A 25,742-nucleotide genomic window follows, 5' to 3' on the forward strand; every position below is an offset into this window, starting at 1 on the left:
ATTTCAACTTCCCCAATATTAACTGGGATAGTCAGAGTGTAAAAGGCTTAGAGGGTGCGGAATTCTTAAAGTGCATCCAGGAGAGCTTTTTGAGCCAGCATGTAGAAAGTCCTACAAGAGAGGGGGCAGTACTGGACCTAATTCTAGGGAATGTAGCCGGGCAAGTGGTAGATGTGTCAGTAGGAGAGCATTTTGGTGACAGTGATCATAATTCGGTGAGATTTAAGGTAGTCATGGTAAAGGACAAAGATGGACTGGAAATAAAGGTTCTAAATTGGGGGAAGGCCGATTTTAATATGATAAGGCAGGATCTGGCCAAAGCGGACTGGGATCAGCGACTTGTAGGAAAATCCACATCAGAGCAGTGGGAGTCTTTCAGAAAGGAAATAGAGAGAGTACAACGCCAACATGATCCTGTAACGGTCAAGGGTGGGACCAACAAGCCCAGTGAACCCTGGATATCAAGGGATATACAAGAATGGATTAGGGAAAAATGGGAGGCATTTGGCAGATACAAAGGACTAAAAACAGTGGAAGCCCTAGAGGAGTATAGAAAGTGCAGGGGGGTACTTAAAAAGGAAATTAGGAGAGCGAAGAGGGGGCATGAAAAAACACTGGCGGGCAAAATAAAGGAAAATCCCAAGGTGTTTTATAAGTATATCAAGGGCAAGAGGATAACCAGGGAAAGAGTAGGACCCATTAGGGACCAAAGTGGCAATCTGTGTGTAGAGCCGGAAGATGTAGGTGAGGTTTTAAATGAATATTTTGCATCTGTGTTCACTATGGAGAAGGACGATGTAGGCATAGAAATCAGGTAGGGCGATTGTGATATACTTGAACAAATTAGTATTGAGAGGGAGGAAGTACTAGCGGTTTTAGCGGGCTTAAAATTGGATAAATCCCCAGGCCCGGACGGGATGTATCCCAGGCTGCTGTGTGAAGCAAGGGAGGAGATTGCAGGGGCTCTGACAAATGTTCAGAAATTCTTTGGCCACAGGGGAGGTTGTTTTTGTGAATGGAAGCCTGTGTCCAATGCTGTACCGCAGGGATCGGTGCTGGGTCCTTTCCTGTTTGTAGTGTACATTCATGATTTCGATATGAATGTAGGAGGTGTGATCAGTAAGTTCGCAGGTGACACGAAAATTGGTGGAGTGGTAAATAGCGAGGAGGGAAGCCTCAGGGTACAGGATGATATAGACGGGATGGTTAGATAGGCAGAGGAGGTGCCAGAGGACTGGAGAACAGCTAACGAGTACCATTGTTCAAGAAGGGTATTAGGGATAAACCAGGGAATTACAGGCCAGTGAGCCTAACATCAGTGGTACGGAAATGATTGGAAAAAAATTCTGAGGGGGCAGAATTAGTCTCCACTTGGAGAGGCTGGGATTAATCAGGGATAATCAGCATGGCTTTGTCAGGGAGAGATCATGTCTAACCAATTTGATTGAATTTTGCGAGGGGGTGAATAGGTGTGTGGATGAGGGTAGTGCAGTTGATGTAGTCTACATGGACTTCAGTAAGGCTTTTGACAAAGTCCCACATGGGAGACTGGTCAAGAAGGTAAGAGCCCATGGGATCCAGGGCAATTTGGCACATTGGATCCAAAATTGGCTTAGTGGCAGGAGACAGGGGGTGATGGTCGAAGGTTGTTTTTGTGACTGGAAGCCTGTGTCCAGTGGTGTACCGCAGGGATCAGTGCTGGGTCCTTTCCTGTTTGTAGTGCACATTCATGATTTCGATGTGAATGTAGGAGGTGTGATCAGTAAGTTCGCAGGTGACACGAAAATTGGTGGAGTGGTAAATAGCGAGGAGGGAAGCCTCCGGGTACAGGACGATATAGACGGGATGGCTAGATGGGCAGAACAGTGGCAAATGGAATTTAACCCTGAAAAGTGTGAGGTGATGTATTTTGGGAGGACTAACAAGGCAAGGGAATACACAATGAATGGTAGGACCCTAGGAAGGACAGAGGATCAGAGGGACCTTGGTGTGCATGTACATAGATCCCTGAAGGCAGCAGAACAGGTAGATAAGGTGGTTAAAAAGGCATATGGGATACTTGCCTTCAGCGAATATAAGAGCAGGGAGGTTATGATGGAGCTGTACAAAACGCTAATTATGCCACAGCTGGTATACTGTGTGCAGTTTTGGGTGCCACACTATAAGAGGAATGTGATTGCATTGGAGAGGGTGCAGAGGAGATTCACCAGGATGGTACCTGGGCTGCAGCGCTTCAGCTATGAAGAGCGACTGGACAGGCCGGGGTTGTTTTCCTTAGAGCAGAGAAGGCTGAGGGGGGACCTGATTGAGGTGTACAAAATTATGAGGGGCATAGATATGGTTGATAGAAAGGAACTTTTCCCCTTAGTAGAGGGGTCAATAACCAGGGGGCATAGTTTCAAGGTAAGGGGCAGGAGGTTTAGAGTGGATTTGAGGGAAAACTTTTTCACCCAGAGGGTGGTTGGAATCTGGAACTCACTGCCTGAAAGGGTGGTAGAGGCAGGAACCCTCACAACATTCAAGAAGCATTTAGATGAGTACTTGAAACGCCATAGCATACAAGGCTACGGACCAAGTGCTGGAAAATGGGATTAGAATAGACAGGGCTTGATGGCCGGCATGGACATGATGGGCCAAAGGGTCTCTTTCTGTGCTGTATAACTAGGGGGAGAAATTCGGTATAGCCCCGTTTGGGGCGCTAGTCCTGGCGATGCGCAAAGTTTAGCGCCAGGCGCAATTTAGCGCCACCTAGCGCGATATTGGGTCGCAGCGCCCCTGAAGGTGATTGCGGTGCTAAATCAGGCGCTGCACGATACTCTTAAGGCGCTAACCTGGCAGCGCAACCCAATTTCACGGCGGCGGGGCGCAGAGCACGTGCTGTCAATAATCAATTTCCCCGAGACACACTGGCGCCGGCCAGCTCTTAAAGGGGCGGCTCATCAGCTACGGGCACAGAGGAGAGCCCTTGTCCCCGAGAAGCCAGCCTCCTGGGTGAGTCGGGGCCTCGAAAAGGTCTGCAACAGATGTCTGGCGCAGGATGAAGGTGTCGTGGCTGCTGCCTGGGAACTGCGCATTCACTGCGAGGATCAGCTGTCGGTGGTCACAGACCAGCTGGACATTCAAGGAATGGAACCCCTTGCGGTTGCGGAACTCCTCCGGATTGAATACAGGCGCCCGCAAAGCCACGTGCGTGCAGTCAATGGCACCCTGCACCATGGGGAAGTCCGCTATTGCTGCGAAGCCCTCTGCACACTCCCCCTGCTTGTCCGGGGTCATTGTGAAGGAGATGTACTGCTGCCTCCTTTTAAACAGGGCATCAGTCACTTGACGGATGCAACAATGCACCGCAAACTGCGAGATGCTGGCTCTTTCCCCAGTTGCAGCCTGAGAAGAGCCGCTCGCGCAGAAGTTCAGGGCAACAGTCATCTTCACAGCCACCGACAGAGATGTCCTGCACCTTATCTGAGGCTGCAGATCTGGCTGAAGCAGGTGGCACAGCTCAGTCACCACCTCCTTTCTAAAGCACAGCCTTCTGATACACGGCTCCTCCGACATGTTCATGTAGGAAAACTGCTGTCGGAAAACCCTGCCAGCGTAAGGTCTGGTGTGACGACGTCTGTTGGCCCTCCTCCGTCTGGCCATGCCCGCCCCCTTCTCCCTGCGTCTCAGTGCCCTTTCCAGATGATTCAGCAGCAGGACGTTCCCCTCCAATGTAGCCCCCATAATAAGTGCCCACAGGAAGTTTTCCCATTGTGAATACTCACCAACAGCAAGGCGATGGTCAGAAGGCTGAAGTTCCTCTGCCTGCGCTGGCTCAGTGGTCAAATGTCTCTGTGTGCAGCTCAGCAACTCTTTGTAACTCTCGAAGAAGTTGTGCTCCAGAAATGGCTGCCGCTTTTAAACCACACCAGTCCCCTTTAAATTAAAAAAAAATTTTTTTTATTCATTTATGGGATGTGGGCGTCGCTGGCTAGACCTGCATTTAGTGCCCATCCCTAATTGCTCTTCAGAAGATGGTGGTGAGCCGCCTTCTTGAACCGCTGCAGTCCATATGGTGTAGGTACACCCACAATGCTGTTAGGAAGGGAGTTCCAGGATTTTGGCCCAGCGACAGTGAAGGAACGGCGATACAGGTCCAAGTCAGAATGGTGTGTGGCTTGGAGGGGAACTTGTAGGTGGTGATGTTCCCATGCGTCTGCTGCCCTTGTCCTTCTAAGTGGTAGAGGTCACGGGTTTGGAAGGTGCTGTTGAAGGAGCTTTGGCGAGTTGCTGCAGTGCATCTTGTGGATGGTACACACTGCAGCCACAGTGCGCCGGTGGTGGAGGGACTGAATGTTGAAGGTGGTGGATGGAGTGCCAATCAAGCGGGCTGCTTTATCCTGAATGGTTTCGAGCTTCTTGAGTGTTGTTGGAGCTGCACTCATCCAGGCAAGTGGAGAGTATTCCATCACACTCCTGACTTGTGCCTTGTGGATGGTGGAAAGGCTTTGGGGAGTCAGGAGGTGAGACACTCGCCGCAGAATTCCCAGCCTCTGGCCTGCTCTTGTAGCCACAGTATTTATATGGCTGGTCCAGTTCAGTTTCTGATCAATGGTAACCCCCAGTGTTAGAACGGATTCTTTTACCCTCAGTCTGGTTCAGTAAACACTGAGTCGAACAACTGGAGAATTCAAACGATTTATTATCCGCGGAGTCTTACTCTGAAATGTCGGCACCGACTCCTGCAAGAGTCTGACGAACCCAACAGAGCAAGCAATTTGCCATACCGTGTGCTACATTATTATACTTGCATTTGAGAAGACATTAACACATCGTACATTCTGAGCCAATCCTGAGCTGTGCACGTATACATTTAATTTGATTTCCTGGCCTGGCAGTTTGAAATAAAGAAGTCACATTTAACTGAATGGGTTACAGTTAAGTAAATATCCTGGTAATGTGCTCATGATCACCTAAACATTATGGTAATGCGTTTGCAATCATGGTAATGCGTTTTCTGATCGCCTATTGTCTGTATAACTTCTGCACACTGACTTATATTGTTCCTAACAGCAAGGTGTGACATTTGTGGGCGCCAGCCATATTAGCAGCCAAAGATCAGTTTAGCCTTTTTATTTTACTTCTTGCTGCCTTCGCAGTTTCTGGTTTCTATTTCCTTGACCTTGGTATTCTCATTCCCTCCTTTTATCATTCTATGATAACCAACCGTTATTCGGTTACGTCTATTTTATTCAGTCGATCAAATTCTTTATTATCATCGTACTTTACTTCCTTCATTTCACATTCATTGGTCAGTCTTACCATTAACATCTTTGGGCTACCTATTTTCTCCAAAGCTAGCTGCATTCTTCCTAGCACACATTTCATGATTGCTAGTCCAATAAAAATACAGGCGATTGCAACTACTAGGTACATAGCCATATTTATCAACCAGTCATACCATCCTCCAAATCCCCAATCTCCCCAGTTACTTGCTTCCTTCATATTATCCATTTGTTCCCTTATCTTAGTGATAAAGCGGGTGATGTTCTCTGTCTGGTCTCGGACTCCCATAAGGCATTTACCTTTTACTATTGCACAGACACCACCTTCTCGGGCCAGCAGGTAGTCTAGGGCATATCTGTTTTGCATAGTGAATAACCTGAGTTCCGACAATTCTTTAGTAACTGCGTCGAGGGCCCCCATGGTAGCATTACCCAGGATGGTGAGGCCACAGATAAGGTAGTTCCGGTTATTGGCGGCCAGATAGGCTCCAATATAGCCTATAGAGAACAGGCCAGCAAATCCATATCCTATAGAGGTTCCGTGTTCTCCTAGGGATTCAAGATCTTTCCACTTGGAGCAAAACTCTTTCGAGGCTGCCCTGACTACTATTTTTCGGTGGGATGTCCATTGGGAGGGGCAGGGTACTGTGGTAGGGGTTAAGGTAGCGATGGCTACCGTCCGGGGAGCGGTATCTATTACCATGTAATTAGTAGCTCTTCCTTGGCTCAAGAAAAAGTAGCCTGGTTTGGTATATATCACGGATACGTGTTTCTGCCTTGTGCTTAAATGGCTCGGGGGAAGGAAATAGTCAAAACCTTGGATCTCACGAGTCTCAGTAGGCTGGGTATTAGCTATTTTTACTAGCATAAAGGTTTCTCCCCCTACCTTCAGAGTTGTCCCATCCCCTTCTCCACATAAAACTTGTACTCCTTCGGTTATTGACACACATACGGATTGCTCACATGTGCAGCTACCGGTGTCTGGTCCTATCGTACACTGATGGTGGAGGCAGCGTGTCACCAAGCAGGTGTAGTTCTGCTTAACCCATACTGACCTACAACCATAGCCCATCCCATTCCAACAATTCTCATAGCCACCAGGGTTCCTGCTTAGTTTCAGGCAATTGGCGGGCGGGGTTAAGGTATAGGGTATTGTTATATTGGTTGTGGGAGGGAGAAGGTGAGCATTTAAAAGAAAGTCCGGGGGAACAATAACCGGGGTTGGGGCAAACACCCCCTCAACAGATATCAGGGGCGGATAACAAACAATTGACTCTGGTGAGTATAGGGCTGCGTGAGTCTGGAGGAATAGGTTGCCCGTCGGGGTTTCTTCAGGGAAAGTGTGTTGGAGATCTCGTTTACGTCTCTTTGTGAGGGTACCTTCTACCCTCGAATAGTCGAAGCTGCTCATAGGGGGCAGTCCATTTCTTTTCCTTTCCTGGTTGGACTTCGGATAACAGCTTTGTCCTTTGGTATCGGTAGTTCTGTTGCATGGTCCTGCAGTAACAGACTTGGTCACCTGGCGTCGACAGACGTAATCAAATTTGCACTCGGTCCAATAGCATGGCAATGTTCCTCTGTGTTCGTTTCTCAGCATTAGCGAGCGGTGGGGCTGTCTAATAAGCCCAATGTAGGTGTCCCAGTTGCTCACGTTCCATTTCCCGAACCCGCCTGGGTTATCGTCATTGCACCGAAGCACGTCTCCGTGGCATAGGTGGTGTACCCGCTTGGGCTGGTTCCGCCGGCATGTCCTCCTTCTGGGCTGTTGAGTTATTCCAAGGGTGATCAGGACACTGATGGAGAGGATCCACAGCGACGTCTGCATGGCTGGTCGGCGCGGCACGTCTGTTTAGGGAGAGATTTCTTGGAAGCAAGAGAGGTTTAGCATTCTTTAAGTTTCAGGCATAGCATTACTGACAATTTTACAGTGGTGGAGGTGAACCCAAGCACTCTTTCCCTCTACTTTGGCAGCAGTTGGGGTGGTGAGTAGGACTTGATAGGGTCCTTCCCAACGAGGTTCCAATCCTTTTCGTGTCCAATTCTTGATTAATACATACGCTCCGGGCTCGACCTGGGACGGACTGACTATAGGAGGGAGGTCGATGTAGGCAGCGCGTACCCGGGAGTGCAAACTTTTCAATGCCCTGGTTAACGACAAAATATAGTTAGTCATTTCTGCCGTCATGTGGTGAAAGTGGACAGTCTTTGGGACTTCCTGGTTCCACGGGGTTTTGAGAGGTCTGCCATATATAATTTCAGCAGGGCTTAACCTTGCTGCACCAGCCGGGGTAGTACGTATTTGGAACAAGGCCACGGGGAGTAATTTGAGCCATGTAGTTCCCGTCTCGGCCTGTAATTTGGCAAGTTTATTTTTCAAGGTCTGATTAGCCCGTTCGACCAGTCCGGCGGCCTGTGGCCTGTAAGCACAATGTAGCTGCTGTTGGATGCCCATTTGAGCGCAGAATTCCTTGGTTACCTGACCCACGAAGTGAGGGCCGTTGTCTGAACTTAATCGGTTTGGAATTCCGTACCTGGGAATAATTTCTCTCATTAAAACTTTTACAACAGTGGAGACTTTGTTATCCGTAGTCGGGTAGGCCTCAATCCACTTACTAAATACATCAACAATAACCAGTACATATTTATAACACTGACACCTTTCTAACTCAATGTAGTCCATCTGGAGGGTCTCAAAGGGACCCGTGGGTAACGGCGTCTTACCCATTTCACAAGGTATGCCTTTTCCCGGGTTATGCTGCTGACAAATGAGGCAGCGACTGCTAATACCTTGAGCCAGAGCTTGTAATCTAGGATGCCACCGTGTAGCTAATAACGTCTCACTAGTTGCTCTGGCACCACAATGAGTTGCAAAGTGTATACATTCAATAACCCATAATGCTAGCTCATCTGACATACAAGTTTGCTCGGCAGGGGTGACCCATAATTTAGACACACAATCATATGTACAACCGAGCTGTTTCCACAGTCCCTTATCACGGTCAGGAGCGTCCTCCTGTAACTTAATGACGTCTTGGATGGTTGGCATTGGCTTTTCCGAGGGAGACTTGCTTTTATTTGAGCTTTTAGTCTGGCTCATCATTCTAGGCACAACCACTCGTTGTTCCTGGGACGCTTCCCTAGCTCCCTGGTCAGCGCATCTATTCCCTATATCTACTGGGGTTTGTCCTGCTGTGTGTGCGGAGCACTTTATCACGGAGATCTGTTTTGGTAGCATGAGGGCTTGTAGCAAATCAGATACTAATTTCTGATGGGATATCTGTGTTCCTGCAGAGGTTAGGAACCCTCTGTTTTTCCATAATTGTCCGAAATCATGAACCACTCCGAAGGCATATCTCGAGTCTGTATAAACATTAACCTTTAAGTCCTTCCCTAAGATACAAGCTCGTATTAATGCGAACAGTTCTGCTTGTTGGGCGGAATACGGAAGTTCAAAGGCGGCAGACTCCAAAGTATTACTGTCCTGATCTACGATTGCATATCCAGAAAGTCTTTTCCCAAGGGGACTGACGGACGCACTTCCATCTACATACATGGTTGTGTCAGGACTCTGCATTGGGGCATCAGATAGATCCTCCCTGACGGAGGTATCTTCCTTGATTAAAAATAGACAATCATGTCCTGGGTCTGTTTGTTCGAGGGGTGGTTCTGTGAGAAAACATGCTGGGTTGATAGTAGTACAATGCTTCTTAATTGAAATGCGCATAACAGGTCTCTGGCCATGAGATTGCAATCCAGCCCATCTGTGATTACGAATTGGTGTTTTACAGACTCATTTCGAAATGTTACTTCAACTGGTTCTGATATCGGGTACTGGCACACTTGTCCTTGGAATCCGGACAGGCTTTGTGGGCTCCTTGTCCGACTGGAACCCGTTCGCCACGAGGTTGGCTAGTCAGTACTGGGGAAACGGATTATTCTGGGAGAAGTCTGTATATCTTCCTCGTCCCCGATTTCCCTGCCAACCTCCCTGTTGTCCTTGCATGTGGCCCCCTCTTCCTTGTCTTCGGGAGGGACATTCCCTGCTCCAATGGCCTTGCTGGCCACGATTAAAACAGGTATCTGACCCTGCTTGCCTCCCTCCTCTTCCTCTATCGCCGAAATTTTGTCTTGGGGGAGCGTAGGGTGGGCCATAATTAGGGACGGTTGGTCCGTTGGGATGGCTGGTATCTCTGTACCCTTGTCTATCAACCCACCCTGGGACGCAGTACTGGGGCTCCGTCTGATATTCTATCACATCTTGGGTGGGCTTTGGCTCTTCCTTTTTATCACGTACTCAGTCTTGACCTTGACCTGGGGCTGACTCTCCTGACTCTTACTCTCTTTCCAATAATATTTCACTGCCCTGGCCATCTGGCTGGGACTATTCTCTGACCAGTCCATATTGTTAGTCTTAATTGCTTCAGACACCGAGGTTGGTAGACAATTTATCAGGATAGCACAGTATTGCGGCGAGTTTGCTCCGTTCCGGTAATTAGCATCTCCTGACTGACTCCGATATACCTCAGAGAATCTCTCTAGGAATTCCTCTGCTCCCTCGCCCTTTCGTGGTTTAGTATCCAACACCTTGGATATATCAATGGGCTTCTGCAGGGTGGTGGTTAAAGCAGTGAGTATGGCACGTTCACGAGCAGCACTCTGTGCGTGTTGAGCCTCTAATGTGGCATGATCCTCAAAGCCTAGGTTAACCAAAAACCTTGCATGTTCGGCGGGATTCAAGATCTGCTGTACTAACGCCCATAAGTCTCTTGATTCAGCATTATAGACGAGTATAGTAGTCCGGAGGAATTCTACAAACAAGGTGGGGGATTTCTTCCTATCTGGCATCCCGGCTAAGATAGCCATTATCTCGTTAGGTTTCCAGGGGTAGAAGATACCTATGGTTCAGGGGTTATCGGCGGCCACTGGAATATTCGCGTTAAAGGCAGGGTTAGGCATTTGTCTCACCGGCAACTGCCGGGGTGTCGGTTTATGTCTGGCGGGTCTCTCGACATCAGATTCTGATTCCAGGGATGACCAGTCGTCTCCTGAATCTCCACTGTCAATGTCACTATGGTCCCGGCACTCTAAAAAGGACCTTAAAGCCTTGAGGGTACTCTGGCTCTGACTCTCTAGTCTCTGACTTTGAATCATCTGCCTTTGATTTCTCCGTTTTCGTGACCTTGATGGACTGGGTTGGGGTGGGGAGGGTGTCGTCGGGGGCCGATTATTCTTAGTCCTGAGTCGGGTGTAAAAGGCAACAGGGTCGGTATACTGGGGACCCGGTTGTTGGTCCCCCATCTGGACCGGCGGGGGATTATTTACTTGAACCGTGACTGACGGCGGCGGGGAAACGGCACTGGCAGATACTTGAGGTGTCGGCGCGGGGGTTTGTGCAGCTGGTGCGGGTGCCACTGGGGGATAAATGTTAACGTACAGGGGGGAGCGTGGGGAACAACCTGAGCCCTGTGATTCCATTCGTCCAAATCATCATCACCATTTCCCTCTGTCAAGGCAAGGCCAACCATTGGATTACATAATCCACTCTTATCAGCCTTTCCAGGCTCGCTCATGGTCTTTTCAGGCTCCTGTTTTGAGCGTTTCTCATGAGCGCATTCCTTTTTCAATACCTCTACTGATTTGACTACCCCTCCCCCTGTAAGTGCTATTCCTAATTTTAAGGCATTATCCTGCCAACTTGCTAACAAGGAAGTTTCTTTCAGTTCCTGGCAGTACTGTCTCCATAGGGCAATTAGTTCTTTGGCTGTGGTACCCCTGTTACTTTTCCAAATTAGTTCTTGAGCCTTTTTAGCGGCATCTAGATTCTTAGTTCCTCCTAGTGGCCATTGATCACTTCCTAATGTCTTATTTAATCCTCCCGACAACTGTCTAAGTTGCTTTGCTTTGTCAGGATGTTGTTCACAAAGGGTCTGTAAGGCGCTACCCAATTCAGTCGTGGTATCTAAACAGTTGCCCATCTTAGTCCCCTTGTGAACTTTACACAGTCGTGTTTTAAACTTGTTCAGAGCCTAGGCGGGCCAAGTGAGATACGAGGTCGACGCGTTACCTGACACAAGTGCTTATTTCTAAGTTTACACAGTTCCTAGTTATTCCCTCAGTACGTATACTGACCCTCAGTGATATCTGATCACTGACCCTCAGCGATATCCGATCACTGACCCTCAGTGATATCCGATCACTGACCTAATCACCTATCCCTTCCAGTATTCGCCAGACTGACCTGGATCTCGGCGGGACACCACACGGGAGTTAGCGATTGGCCGACTCGTCGTCAGACTGGCGGAATCGGAGGAAAACCGAGGCAGTACAAAAATTACTCACATCGGGGGCCCATTTCCTCTCTCCATGTCCGAGACGATTCAACTCTTAGTTCGCGAACTCTCGGTGACTGTCCGTTGAGATCCCACTTCTGACACCAAATGATAGAACGGATTCTTTTACCCTCAGTCTGGTTCAGTAAACACTGAGTCGAACAACTGGAGAATTCAAACGATTTATTATCCGCGGAGTCTTACTCTGAAATGTCGGCACCGACTCCTGCAAGAGTCTGACGAACCCAACAGAGCAAGCAGTTTGTCCTACAGTGTGCTACATTATTATACTTGCATTTGAGAAGACATTAACACATCGTACATTCTGAGCCAATCCTGAGCTGTGCATGTATACATTTAATTTGATTTCCTGGCCTGGCAGTTTGAAATAAAGAAGTCACATTTAACTGAATGGGTTACAGTTAAGTAAATATCCTGGTAATGTGCTCATGATCACCTAAACATTATGGTAATGCGTTTGCAATCATGGTAATGCGTTTTCTGATCGCCTATTGTCTGTATAACTTCTGCACACTGACTTATATTGTTCCTAACAGCAAGGTGTGACATTTGTGGGCGCCAGCCATATTAGCAGCCAAAGATCAGTTTAGCCTTTTTATTTTACTTCTTGCTGCCTTCGCAGTTTCTGGTTTCTATTTCCTTGACCTTGGTATTCTCACCAGGATGTTGATAGTGGGGGATTCAGCGATGGTAATGCCATTGAATGTTAGAGTCTCGCCCCTCCAGCCCGAGAGCGACTGGGGAAGGTTCCAGGTGAGCTGTCCTTATTAGCGCCAGGCGCTACGGAGGGGGGCGCCACTGAATTTCCGGTCCGGGGTGCCCAAAAGGCGTTGCACACTCAAATGACGTCATAATCTGCCTGCGCCCGTGAGCGGGCGCTAAGATTTAGCGCCGGCGCTAAATGCATGCTCAATATGGGGCGAGGCGCTAGGCTCCCTGCACCCGGCCAGAAATTGGCTAGCGCCCTACTTCTCAGCCTCTTTAGGCGCTAATCGGTGGCGCTAACAACCGAATTTCTCCCCCTATAACTCTAAAGCCGATCCCAGTCTTGCAGGAACTGCACAGGGAGTACTGTTTAGCAATCGAAGCCAGAATCACTGGAGAATTTCCAATCACCATCCCTAGGACACCTCTCCCTTACAAGTGTGGGTTCTCCTCTACCAGCATCACTCACTGCCCTTCGCCGCCTCTATATAGTGGATTCAGCTGTGATGGTAACGGACCCTCTCTGTCCTGTGGAACTTGGTACCACACCATGGGACATACTGGAGATAGATAGAAGTCGGATATTAATGCAGTTATATGTAACATACTGATACAGATGCATATCTAATATATCTATAAACACACATCAAAGATGTTCAGTTTATAAATCTATTGCCACCGAAGAGCTTCTAGTTTCCACTGCTAGATGGGAATCAATTTTCTGGGATATTATGAAATAAAAACAGAAAATGCTGGAAATACTCAGCAGTTCAGGCAGCATCTGTGGAGAGAGAAACAGAGTTAACGTTTCAGGTCGATGACCCTTCGTCAGAACTGGAAAAACGCTGGTGATGGAACAGGTTTTTAAGCAAGTGCAGGGGCAGGGAAAGGGGCAGCTGTAACGTTAACTCTGTTCCTCTCTCCACGGATGCTGCCTGACCCGCTGAGTATTTCCAGCATTTTCTGTTTTTATTTCAGATTTCCAGCATCCGCAGTATTATACTTCTGGGATATTGGCCTAGAAATTCACTATGGCCCCGCCAGCTGGCTAGCGCCCAAAAGTTAGCGCTGGGCGCGGAGCCATTTGCGACCGTCAGATATTCACTTTTTGCGCCCCAAGTCGGAACCGGGCGCTATTCCAGGGTGTGCCCGCCCCCGCTTGGGGCGCTGAAACTGAATTTCAGCGCTCTAGGTGCCGCTGCACCACCCGATGCGGTGCGGCAGGCTGCGGTACTGCAGGCCTCCTCCTTCTCTTAAGGTGGAGGTGCCTGCAACGGGGAGATTGCCGCTGGATTGTGCCGGCAAATGAGCACGGCACCACGGAGAAGTGCCGGGCTCGCGGAAAGCAGCCGGCAATGCCGCGGGGGGGGTGGTGGAGGAGGCTGGGGAAGGAGGTGCGGGCAGGCGGCTGCCGAAAAACCGGCCGGCCGCACCTCCACCTTTATGCGCCCCACTAAGGCTGCAGTAAGGCCCTGGTCTCCGGATGTTAGTAGCGGCCGCCACGGAGGAGGCGGCGGCAACTGAATATGGGGGTCGGGCCGGCATCGGGGCGGAAACGGGGCACTGCGCACACCGATGACGTCATCGGTGCCGGCGCAGCGCTACCGGCTACTGCCGCCATTACCGCCGAGCTCAATATCAGCGCAACCTCCTCTACTGGCGCAGAAGCCCTCTTTAGGCGGTAACTGGGCGCAAAGCTTGCAGCGCCTTACTGAATTTCTAGGCCATTATGTTTTGCATTGTGCGATTATTTGAAATCTTCCTGTGATTGATGCTAAAAATCTGCAGCGAATAAGGAAAATAATGGGAAAGGTTCGTTTGGCGCCGAAGACATCAGCCTTGTCTCGGTGGTTTGCACTCTGGTCTCTATCAGAAGGTCGTGGGTTCAAGGCCCACTCCAGGTACTTGAGCAGACAATCTGGGCAGACACTTGATTGACAGGAGACGTTATCCAATGAACCCTCTCAGTTGGACGTAAATGACCCATGGGACCATTCGAAGATCGGCAAAGAGGCTCTGCTGGTGTTTTGGTCCACACTGTCTTGTCATGTGTCTCAATGCTGTTTCTGGGCTTTGCTGTGCACAGATTGGCTGCCACGTTTTACTGACATTGCTACCGTGACTACACTTCAAAAATACTACATTGGCTGTGAAGCGTGTTGTGGTCGTGGAAGATGGAAGATGCCTGTGCGTGAATTCTTTTAATGTGGGGTGGCCGTTGCACACCAGCTACCACACGGTCGCCTGAGGAAGAGAGTGTTTGAAGACCAGGACCTCAAACCCGGCACTAAGCTCATGGTCTACAGGGCAGCAGTGATACCCGCCCTGCTGTATGCCTCAGAGACATGGACCATGTACAGCAGGCACCTCAACGCACTGGAGAGGTACCACCAACGCTGCCTCCGCAAGATCCTGCAAATCCATTGGCAGGATAGGCGCACCAACGTCAGTGTTCTTGCTCAGGCCAACATCCCCAGCATCGAAACTTTGACCACGCTCGATCAGCTCCGATGGACGGGTCACATCGTCCGCATGCCCGATACGAGACTCCCAAAACAAGCGCTCTACTCGGAGCTCCGACACAGCAAGAGAGCCCCAGGTGGGCAGAGGAAACGTTTCAAGGACACCCTCAAAGCCTCCTTGAAAAAGTGTAACATCCCCACCGACACCTGGGAATCCCTGGCCCAAGACCGCACAAAGTGGAGAAGTATCCGGGAAGGCGCCGAACACCTCGAGTCTCTTCACCGCGAGCAAGCGGAAGCCAAGCGCAGGCAGCGCAAGGAGTGCACATCAACCCAAGCACCCCACCCACCCGCCCCTTCAACCGCCGTCTGCCCCACCTGTGACTGTAGGTCCCGTATTGGACTCATCAGTCACCTGCGAACTCATTTTTAATGTGGATGCAAGGCATCCTCGGTTCCGAGGGACTGCCTAAGAAGAAGAAGGTCGTGAAAGACAGTATGTAAATAGAATTATTATTTTTTTGTCAATGCATTCGACAACTGAGTAAAGTCGATGCAGTTTTTTTCCTGTTCTGAGGCATTGCAGAAGGCATTTCACCGTGGGCGGGTTATCAGTTTCAGGCGCAATGTATATGAGGAAATGTCGTGGCGCGGATAGAAAGTGGGTTGGCCATCAATAAGCCAAGAGTTAACATTCTGAGGTGTTGCTCGCGTTAGCAGTAAGGTTGGTAGTGTTAACCCCAGGAGTCAGTGCATGGGTCACCGTTGTTCTCGGCATATATAGACGATTTGTGCATGGGCAGACCAATTACGATAGCGAAATTTGCTGATGATACAAATGTGTGGAAATTGACAAACAGCAGAAAACTCAGAAGTACATAGACAGTCTAGCATCATACAGGAGGCAGGTGCAATTTAATGTGGAGAAGTGTGATGTAATACAGTTTGGGAGGAAAAAATTGAATGAGAGCATAAGCCTAATGAGAAGAGGCTGAATATTGGTAAATGGATAGAGTCCCAGGGGATCCAATAATAATTGTTGAAAGTTAGTGCAAATAGATTAAACCATAACACCTCAGTAAAGTGTTGCATTTGTAATTTTTTTTAAAGGAATACAGAATAAAAGAGTAACGTGGTATGTACGAAGCAATGGTTGGGACACGGTTAGAATTCATTGTTCAGTTTTAGATCATTCATTAGACACAAGGCACGGTACAGGAACGATGGGCCGAATCTCCTCCTTCAGTGCTGTAGCATTCTATGACAAGCCACTACAGCCATGGTGAATCTTTACTGTCCGCTCTCTAAGATATTGCCTGGGGTGGAATCCTGTAGACACGAGGAAAGCATGAAATATTTCAACTGGAGCAGAGCGCCTAAGGGGTGATTTAGTTGAATTTCTTAAATAGATGAAGGGTTTCTGAGGAGGATGCAAGGAGGCTTCAAGTGGATATAGACAGGCTAAGTGAGTGGGCATGAACATGGCAAATGGAATATAATGTGGAGAAATGTGAAGTTATCCACTTTGGTAGGAAAAGTAGAAATGCAGTATATTTTTAAATGGTGAGAGATTGGGAAATGTTAGTGTTGAGAGGGACCTGGGTGTCCTTGTACACGAATCATTGAAAGTTAACATGCAGGTACAGCAGGCAATTAGGAAAACAAATGGTATGTTGGCCATTATTACAAGAGGATTTCAGTATAAGAGTAAAGACATCTTACTGCAATTATATAGGGCCCTAGTGAGGCCACACCTGGAGTATTGTGTACAGTTTTGGTCTCCTTACCAAAGGAAGGATATTCATGCCGTAGAGGGAGTGCAACAAAGGTTCACCAGACTGATTCCTGGGATGGGGGGATTGTCCCATGAGGAGAGATTGAGTAGACTGGGCCTATATTCTCCAGAGTTTCGAAGAATGAGAGGTGATCTCATTGAAACATACACAATTCTTACAGGACATGACAGGGTAGATGCAGGGAGGATGTTTCTCCTGGCTGGGGAGTCTAGAACCAGGGGCCACAGTCTCAGGATAAGGGGTCGTACATTTAGGACTGAGATGAGGAGGAATTTCTTCACTCAGAGGCTGGTGAATCTTTGGAATTCTCTACCCCAGAGGGCTGTGGAGGCTCAGTCGTTGAGAATATTAAAGACAGAGTTCGATAGATTTTTGAATATTAAGGGAATCAAGGGATATGGGGATAGTGCAGCAAAGTGGAGTTGAGGTAGAAGGTCAGCCATGATCTTATTGAATGGCGGAGCAGGCTCGAAGGGCCAAATGGCCGACTCCTGCTCCTATTTCTTATGTTCTTTTGACAGCGCGAATAGAGAACGACTATATTCCTTCATTTGGGAGCCAGTGATGCATCATCAACATAAAATTGTCACGACCAGAGTGAGTAAAGTGTTCAGAAGGAACACAGGGAGAGTGGAATGTTTCACCAGAATGAGTTGTTGAGACAGAGATCAATGCATCTTTGCAAGGAAATTAGATAAACATTGAAGCAGAGAGAGCGAGAGAGAGACAGGGCTATAATCTGGGCTGGCAGTCCCAGTGCAGTGCTGAGTGAGTGCTGCACTGTCGGAGGTGCCGTCTTTTGGATGAGACGTTAAACCGAGGCCCCGTCTGCTCTCTCAGCTCGACATAAAAGATCCCATGGCACTATTTCGAAGATCATCGTGGGGTGGGGGGGAGCTCTCCCCGGTGCCCTGGCCAATAACAATCCCTCAATCAACACCACTAAAACATATTGGGGGAGAAATTGGGTGGTAGCGCCACCTGTTAGCGCCTAAAGAGGCAGTCAGTGGCTGTAGCGCCACTGGCTGCGCCTCCCGCGATATTCAGGAGGGGCGCTAATGGTGGCGTCAGCCTGTTGCGCTGCGCACACCGATGACGTCATCAGTGTGCGCAGCGCCCCATTTGTGCCCCGTTCACGATATTTGGTAGCGAACGCCGCAGTTGCGCCGTTCGCTACCCGCGCCCGGTTCACGGGGCCTTACTGTGCCGGCAGCGGCGCAAGTTACGGTGGAGGTGCGGGGCGGCCGCTTTTTCGGCGGCCGCCTGCCAGCACCTCCGTCCCCGGCCTCCTAACCACCCCCCCCGCGGCATTGCCGGCTGTTTCCCGAGAGCCCGGCACTTCTCCTTGGTGCCGGGCTCATTTGCCGGCACTCGCGAGCGGGGATCGCGCTGTTGCAGGCACCTCCCCCTTAACAGTGGGAGGAAGGCCTGCAGTACCGCAGCGTGCCGTGCCGCAGCATGTGGCGCTGCGGCACGTTGCGCTGCGATAATCAGTTTCAGCGCCCTAAGAGGGACGCGGAGCGCCTCGAGCCTCGCCCCGTGTCCCTCGAGGGGCACTGAAACTGAATTTCTGCCGATCGGTATCACTCCGATTGCTGCGCTAAATCCTGCGCTCCGCCGACTTTTGCGCCACTTTGGCGCCTCAACCCAATTTCTAGGCCATTATCTGGTCATTATCATATTGCTGTTTGCGGGAGCTTGCTGTGTACATATTGGCAGCTGCATTTCCTACATTACAACAGTGTCTACACTTCAAAAGTACTTCATTGACTGTAAAGCGCTTTGGGACATCCGGTGGTGGTGAAAAGCACTGTCTGGGTCTAACAGGGGCAGGAGAGGTGTGCTCCAGAACCCACCACAAAATCAACAGTGGTTTCATGTCCCCTCCTCTGTCTGTTAATCTCACGCTGAAATGGGTCCCAATATTGTCAGCGTGGTGGGAACCCCTGATCCATGTTTAATATTCAGCATCATTGGTTGTATCAGAAGGTGAAATGAGTAAAGGACTGTCAGCTATTTCCCTCAATCGGGATCATCCGCTGAGTGTTTCCGCGACCCCAGCGGTTTATTCCCCATCAATTGCACATTCAGCACTTTACACACTGTCCAAGCTATTCGACCATGGGAGGCAGTGCAGACAAGATCAGGGCTACACACTGTCCAAGCTATTCGACCATGGGAGGCAGTGCAGGCAAGATCAGGGCTACACACTGTACAAGCTCTTCGACCATGGGAGGCAGTGCAGACAAGATCAGGGCTACACACTGTACAAGCTCTTCGACCATGGGAGGCAGTGCAGACAAGATCAGGGCTACACACTGTACTTAGAGGCCGTCCTTTCTCTTGCAGGCCAAGGTTGCGCACAACCGGCGCAACCGCACTGACACCGGCGGAGGCCGTCCTGACCTCAAAGAGCTCTCCGACCTCGACCAGCGTGTGGAACGCATTATGGGAGTCCGGCTGATTGGCCCCGTCGCCAGTGGAGATGCCGACCCTGTTCTGGGCACCAATGGTAAGGGCATCACCCTTTGGACCTCTCTCGTTCCACTTGCGCATCAGATCAGCATCCTTTGCCACTGTCCGACCAATGCGGTGAATGGCACCACTCATGCCTCCCTCGCTGCCGCCCTGTCCTCACTCTAAAGCTACTCTTGTGCCTTCCTGCTTTCAGATGGTGAATCGCCAGGTGAGGAGGCGGGCCCTCAAGCTGCCACTGTCAGCCCTTCGGAAGACGAGGAGGAGGAAGAGGAAGCCGGCCCATCAGTGCCACCCTCAGCCGTGCCAGCCCATGGCGATGTAGGGGACACATCTTCCCTGGAGGGGAGCCGGGGGGAAGGGTCGGAGGAGAGTGAAGCTCCGGGGCCCAGCGGCCTGCAGCAATGCGGGAGGGGTGGGGAAGCTCGGCGGACTTCTCCCCAGAGGGTGAGTGCGGCCTCCAGTCCTACGACGGTCAGCGCAGAGGAGGTGCGCCTCCTAGAGGAAATGGCCGTCCAGGCTGAGCGCAGGCACACTGAGCTCATGGCTGCAGTGGCAAGGATGCCTGACTCCATAGAGTCACTGGCAAGGAGTGTGCAGGAATTCGGGGCAGCACAGGCCAGGAGTCTGCAACAATTCAGTGCAGCACAGGCCAGGAGTCTGGAACAATTCAGTGCAGCACAGGCCAGGAGTCTGCAGGACATCGCGGCAGCACAGTCGGCTTCTAGCCAAGTGCTCAGTCGTGCCGTCCATTCACTGGCTGGTGTCATGCGGACACAGACCAGGGCCACACGGGCACTAACTGCTGCCACCCTCGCTGGATCAGCCAGGCATCGCAAGGGCACTCGCCGCGCAGCAGCAGCCCAGCAGTCTGTCCTTCAGCTGTTTGCTGCGCATGCTGCAGTGCTGGCCCGTGCGAGTGCGAGTGTCTCCGGCGACCAGCGAGCACCTGCGATCTGCCAGGTTGCCACCATTCCTGCAGCCGACACTGCCACTCCGCCATTGCAGCTGCCACGAGCTGCTGGACAGACTGCTGCCGCCCAGCCAGAGTTGGAGCAGTCAGCAGCCGGCCACTCCAAGGCCAGAGCTGGTGCAGGCCGACCCCCAAGGGCATCTGCCGTCTCGCCATCTGCCCCTCAGCAGCCTTCCCCCAGCCTTGCCGCAGCCACTGGGCTCGCATTGAGGAGGAGCAGCAGGGTGGGCAGGGGCCAGGCAAGGATGCGCAAGGCATCGCCCTCGCAGGCCAAAAAGTAGAGGTATGCACAAATGCCTGGTGCTTGTTGTAAGGCCAACACTGGTGCAGTTGTTTTTGTGTAAGGCCGAGACTGGTGTCTTTATTTCTTTGTGTAAGGCCGAGACTGGTGTCTTTATTTCTTTGTGTAAGGCCGAGACTGGTGTCTTTATTTCTTTGTGTAAGGCCGAGACTGGTGTCTTTATTTCTTTGTGTAAGGCCGAGACTGGTGTCTTTATTTCTTTGTGTAAGGCCGAGACTGGTGTCTTTATTTCTTTGCGTAAGGCCGAGACTGGTAGTTTTGTGTTTTTGGAGGGGGCTTCTCCACATGAGCATGTAATGTGGGAAGGGCAGAGGTTTTCAATAAATTATTGTTGTTAAATTGCAGTGTGCATGGTTTTTTGGTTAAGTCCTGGTTGCCCTGCTCAGCTGAGGGCTTGTGGAGCGGCTACATTCATCTGCTGACATTGGCACAAGCCAGTCCCTGAGAGGGGGCCTAGAACCGACGTTCAATAAGCCGGCGACGGGCGGCCCTTGCACTTTGTGCCCCCCTCCTGTGCTGGTCCTCCTCCTCCTCCTCCTGCTCCTCCTCCTCAGGTGGTCCTCCAATCGGTGGTGGCAGTGGCTGAGTCCTGCAGATAGCCAGGTTGTGCAGCATGCAGCAAACGACCACGAAATGGGAGACTCGCTCCGGCGAATACTGTAGGGCTCCACCAGAACGATCGAGACAGCGGAACTGTTGCTTCAGGACGCCGATTGTTTGTTCGATGTTCCTGGTCGCTTGATGGCTCTCGTTGTATCTCTCTTCAGCAGGGGTGCTGGGCGCACGGAGCGGGGTCATCAGCCAGGTACACAAAGGATAGCCTTTGTCCCCGATAAGCCATCCGCGTGGGTGAGGCTGGGCCTGGAACATGTCTGCCACAGAAGTCTGGCGCAGGATGAAGGCATCGTGGCTCCTGCCTGGAAAGCGGGCATTGACAGCTAGGATGAGCTGCCTGTGGTCACACACCAGCTGTACGTTCAGCGAATGGTAGCCCTTCCGGTTGCGGTAATCCTCGGCATTCTCCAGAGGTGCCCGCAAAGCCACATGCGTGCAGTCAATGGCGCCCTACACCATGGGGAAGCCCGCGAATGCTGCAAAGCCCATTGCACGCTGTTGCTGCTTGGCAAGGGCCATGGAGAAGGAGATGAACTGACGTCTCCTTTTGAAAAGGGCATTGGTGACCTGGCGGATGCAGCAATGCACGGCGAACTGGGAGATGTTGGCAATGTCCCCAGTAGCGGCTTGGAAGGAGCCGGTGGCATAGAAGTTGAGAGCCACCGTCACCTTGACTGCCACCGACAGAGACGTCCTGCTCCTCAGCTGTGGCTGCAGATCACCGCCAAGCAGGTGGCAGATCTCTGTGACCATGTCCCTTCTGAATCACAGCCTCCGAACACACTGCTCCTCAGACATGTTGAGATAGGAGAACTGCTGGCGGTATACCCTGGGTGGGTAAGGCCTCCTTTGGCGACGCCTGTTGCCCCCTCTCCGTCTAGCCAGGGCTGCCACTCTCTCACGGCGTCTGTGAGCCCTTTGGATGTAATTGAGAAAGCCTGCGTTGACACCCATTGCAGCCCCGATAATATGCTGGCAAACAATGAGATGTCAATGAAGGCAAAGACTAGTGGAAATCTGTGGCCTGAAGCCAGAAGTACCTGTCCGAGTGTTGGGCCAAAGCAGAAAGCTATCTACCTTGGTCTCTCTCCAAAGATCCGTTTCGCAAGAGGGAGTGCTGCAAAATGGCAGCCTTTTATATTGCAGGAGGAGTGCCCTTTAATTTGCGCCCCCCACGCCCCGCATCGGCTGAGCACCGTTCCACTTCACAGTCGCTAGGGGCGTCAGGCGCACAATGGGGCGTTGCCACTGAAGTTCCGGTTTGGGGCGCACAAAGGGCGTTGCACGAGGAAATGACGTCATGATCTGCGCGCGCAGCTGAGCGCGCAAAGACTTTGCGCCGGCGCTAAATCTCGAGTGAAGTTGGGGCGAGGCGCAGTTCTCGCTGCGCCCGGGCGCTACCCGCCTAGCGCCCGACATCTACTCCTCCTAAGGCGCTAACGGCTGGCGCAACCAACTGAATTTCTAGGCCAATATGTTTTAGTGATGTTGATTGAGGGATTGTTATTGGCCAGGGCACCGGGGATAACTCCCCCCCCCCCTCCCGCGATGATCTTCGAAATAGTGCCATGGGATCTTTTATGTCGAGCTGAGAGAGCAGACGGGGCCTCGGTTTAACGTCTCATCCAAAAGACGGCACCTCCGACAGTGCAGCACTCACTCAGCACTGCACTGGGACTGCCAGCCCAGATTATAGCCCTGTCTCTCTCTCGCTCTCTCTGCTTCAATGTTTATCTAATTTCCTTGCAAAGATGCATTGATCTCTGTCTCAACAATTCATTCTGGTGAAACATTCCACTCTCCCTGTGTTCCTTCTGAACACTTTACTCACTCTGGTCGTGACAAATTTGAGTTGATGACGCATCACTGACACCCAAATGAAGGAATATAGATGTTCTCTATTGGCGCTGTCAAAAGAACATGAGAAATAGGAGCAGGAGTCGGCCATTTGGCCCTTCGAGCCTGCTCCGCCATTCAATAAGATCAAGGCTGATCATCGACTTCAACTCCACTTTCCTGCACTATCCCCATATCCCTTGATTCCCTTAATATTCAAAAATCTATCGATCTGTGTCTTTAATATTCTCAACGACTGAGCCTCCACAGCCCTCTGGGGTAGAGAATTCCAAAGATTCACCAGCCTCTGAGTAAAGAGATCTCTCCTCATCTCAGTCCTAAATGGACGACCCCTTATCCTGAGACTGTGGCCCCTGGTTCTAGACTCCCCAGCCAGGAGAAACAACCTCCCTGCATCTACCCTGTCAAGCCCTGTAAGAATTGTGTATGTTTCAATGAGATCACCTCTCATTCTTCTAAACTCTGGAGAATATAGGCCTAGTCTACTCAATCTGTCCTCATGGGACAATCCCCCCATCCCAGGAACCAGTCTGGTGAACCTTCGTTGCACTCCCTCTACAGCATGAATATCCTTCCTTTGGTAAGGAGACCAAAACTGTCCACAATACTCCAGGTGTGGCCTGTCGTGGAGGACACTGGAAAGGGTACTCACCCTGACAACCCGAGTGAGGTCATTGAACTTCTTCCGGCATTGCACAGGAGTCCTGGCAACCACGCTGTTGGAAGAGACCCTGTTGGACACCTCCCTCCAGGCTTTCCGGTAGGCGCTGGGCAGCGGCCTCTTGCCACCTTCTGGGAACAAAACATGGCACCTGCGCTCCACTCCGCCAACCAGCACCCTCAGGTCTCCGTCGCTGAAGCGCTGCGCTCTCTCCCTGGCCTTCTCCATAGTCCTGGGCGATGTACAGGTGAAGCTGAAGTGGTCAGGCCTAGGTTGAGGGCTGCAGTGTGCAGGGCGTGGCAGGCAAACAAATCGACCCTCCCCCTTTAAGAGATGACCGGCGCCAGAGTGTCTGCCGTCAATCAAGAACTCGCCGCACCTGCGCTGCGCCCGGCCTCGGGGGTATCGCTCAGCACCGCCGGCTTAGCGCCTAAAGATAGTCGTGCCTCGCCTGTTTTAGCGCAGCAGCAACCTCTTGGGGCGTTGCGACTGAATATCGGCGAAGGGGGCGCGAGTTTGCGCCGGGCGCAAAATTTAGTGGCCGCCCGACTTTACCGCCCCAAAAGTGGCTACACTGAATTTCTAGGCCATTATCTGGTCATTATCACATTGCTGTTTGCGGGAGCTTGCTGTGTACATATTGGCAGCTGCATTTCCTACATTACAACAGTGTCTACACTTCAAAAGTACTTCGTTGACTGTAAAGCGCTTTGGGATGACTGGTGGTGGTGAAAAGCGCTGTCTGAGTCTAACAGAGGCAGGAGAGGTGTGCTCCAGAACCCACCACAAAATCAACAGTGGTTTCATGTCCCCTCCTCTGTCTGTTAATCTCACGCTGAAATGGGTCCCAATATTGTCAGCGTGGAGGGAATCCCTGATCCATGTTTAATATTCAGCATCATTGGTTGTATCAGAAGGTGAAATGAGTAAAGGACTGTCAGCTATTTCCCTCAATCGGGATTATCCTCTGAGTCTTTCCGGGACCCCAGCGGTTTATTGCCCATTCTGCCCAGCTCAGTCCCGGGGTGTCACTGTTGTCCCTTCACTAACGGCAGCAGCTCCTGTTATGCCAGTGTTGGCTGCAGCCTGATAATCTACATCCTAGAGTACTTAAGGAAGTAGCCCTAGAAATAGTAGATGCATTGCTGGTCATCTTCCAAAATTCTATAGACTCTGGAACAGTACCCATGGATTGGAGGGTAGCTAATGTTACCCCACTATTCAAAAAAGGGTGGTAGAGAGAAAGCGGGGAATTACAGACCGGTAAGCCTGACATCAGTAATGGGGAAAATGCTAGAGTCCATTACAAAAGATGTAATAGCAGAACACTTGGGAAACAGTGACAGGATCGGACAAAGTCAACATGGATTTACAAAAGGTAAATCGTGCTTGACTAATCTACTGGAATTTTTTGAAGATGTAACTGGTAGAATAGATAAGGGAGAACCAGTGGATGTGGTGTATTTGGACTTTCAGAAGGCTTTCGATAAGGTCCCGCATAAGATATTAGCTTGTAAAATTAAGGCACATGGGATTGGGGGCAAGGTACTGACTTGGATAAAGAACTGGGTTGGCAGACAGGAAGCAAAGAGTTGGAATAAATGGCTCTTTTTCCGCGTGGCAGGCAGTGACTAGTGGGGTACCGCAGGGATCGGTCCTAGGACCCCAGCTATTCACAATATATATAAATGATATAGACGAGGGAACTAGATGTAATATCTCCAAGTTTGCAGATGACACAAAGCTGGGTGGGCGTGTGTGCTGTGAGGAGGATGCTGAGAAAGTCCAGTATGATTTGGACAGGTTGGGTGATTGGGCAGAAGCATGGCAGATGCAGTATAATGTGGATAAATGCGAGGTTATCCACTTTGGTGGCAAAAACAGGAAGGCAGATTATTATCTGAACGGCAATAGATTGGGAGAAGGGGAAGTGCAACGAGACCTGGGTGTCCTTGAGTACCAGTCGCTGAAGGTAAGCATGCAGGTGCAGCAGGCAGTTAAGAAGGCAAATGGTATGTTGGCCTTCGTAGCGAGAGGGTTCGAGTACAAGAACAAGGATGTCTTGCTGCAGTTGTACAGGGCCTTGGTGAGACCACACCTTGAGTATTGTGTGCAGTTTTGGTCACCTTATCTGAGGAAGGATGTTCTTGCCATGGAGGGAGTGCAGCGAAGATTCACCAGGCTGATACCTGGGATGGCAGGAATGACGTATGAGGAGAGATTGGGTCGATTGGGTTTATACTCGCTGGACTTTAGAAGAATGAGAGGGGATCTCATTGAAAC

The 25,742-nt window shown here is 50.6% G+C and overlaps 2 protein-coding genes across 4 annotated transcripts in view; one reads left to right on the plus strand and one right to left on the minus strand.

Moving 5' to 3' along the window:
* The window catches only part of LOC147096453 (nuclear factor 7, ovary-like), a 145,382-nt gene that overhangs the window by 115,150 nt on the left and 4,490 nt on the right, over positions 1-25,742 (plus strand). The gene's annotated exons all lie outside the window — the stretch shown is intronic.
* LOC147096455 (uncharacterized) lies at positions 4,662-9,919 on the minus strand. The gene has a single exon (XM_085975234.1). It carries the CDS (start codon positions 7,087-7,089, stop codon positions 5,209-5,211), a length of 1,881 nt encoding a protein of 626 aa, XP_085831360.1. The 5' UTR covers positions 7,090-9,919; the 3' UTR covers positions 4,662-5,208.

Source organism: Somniosus microcephalus, unplaced genomic scaffold, assembly GCF_052327205.1.
Source record: "Somniosus microcephalus isolate GS21.2 unplaced genomic scaffold, FLI_Smic_1.0 unresolved_chr1, whole genome shotgun sequence".
Classification (NCBI taxonomy): Eukaryota; Metazoa; Chordata; class Chondrichthyes; order Squaliformes; family Somniosidae; genus Somniosus; species Somniosus microcephalus.

Excerpts from the sequence above, each read along its gene's own strand:
- LOC147096455 (XM_085975234.1), bottom strand. The coding sequence starts at position 7,089 with ATGCAGACGTCGCTGTGGATCCTCTCCATCAGTGTCCTGATCACCCTT.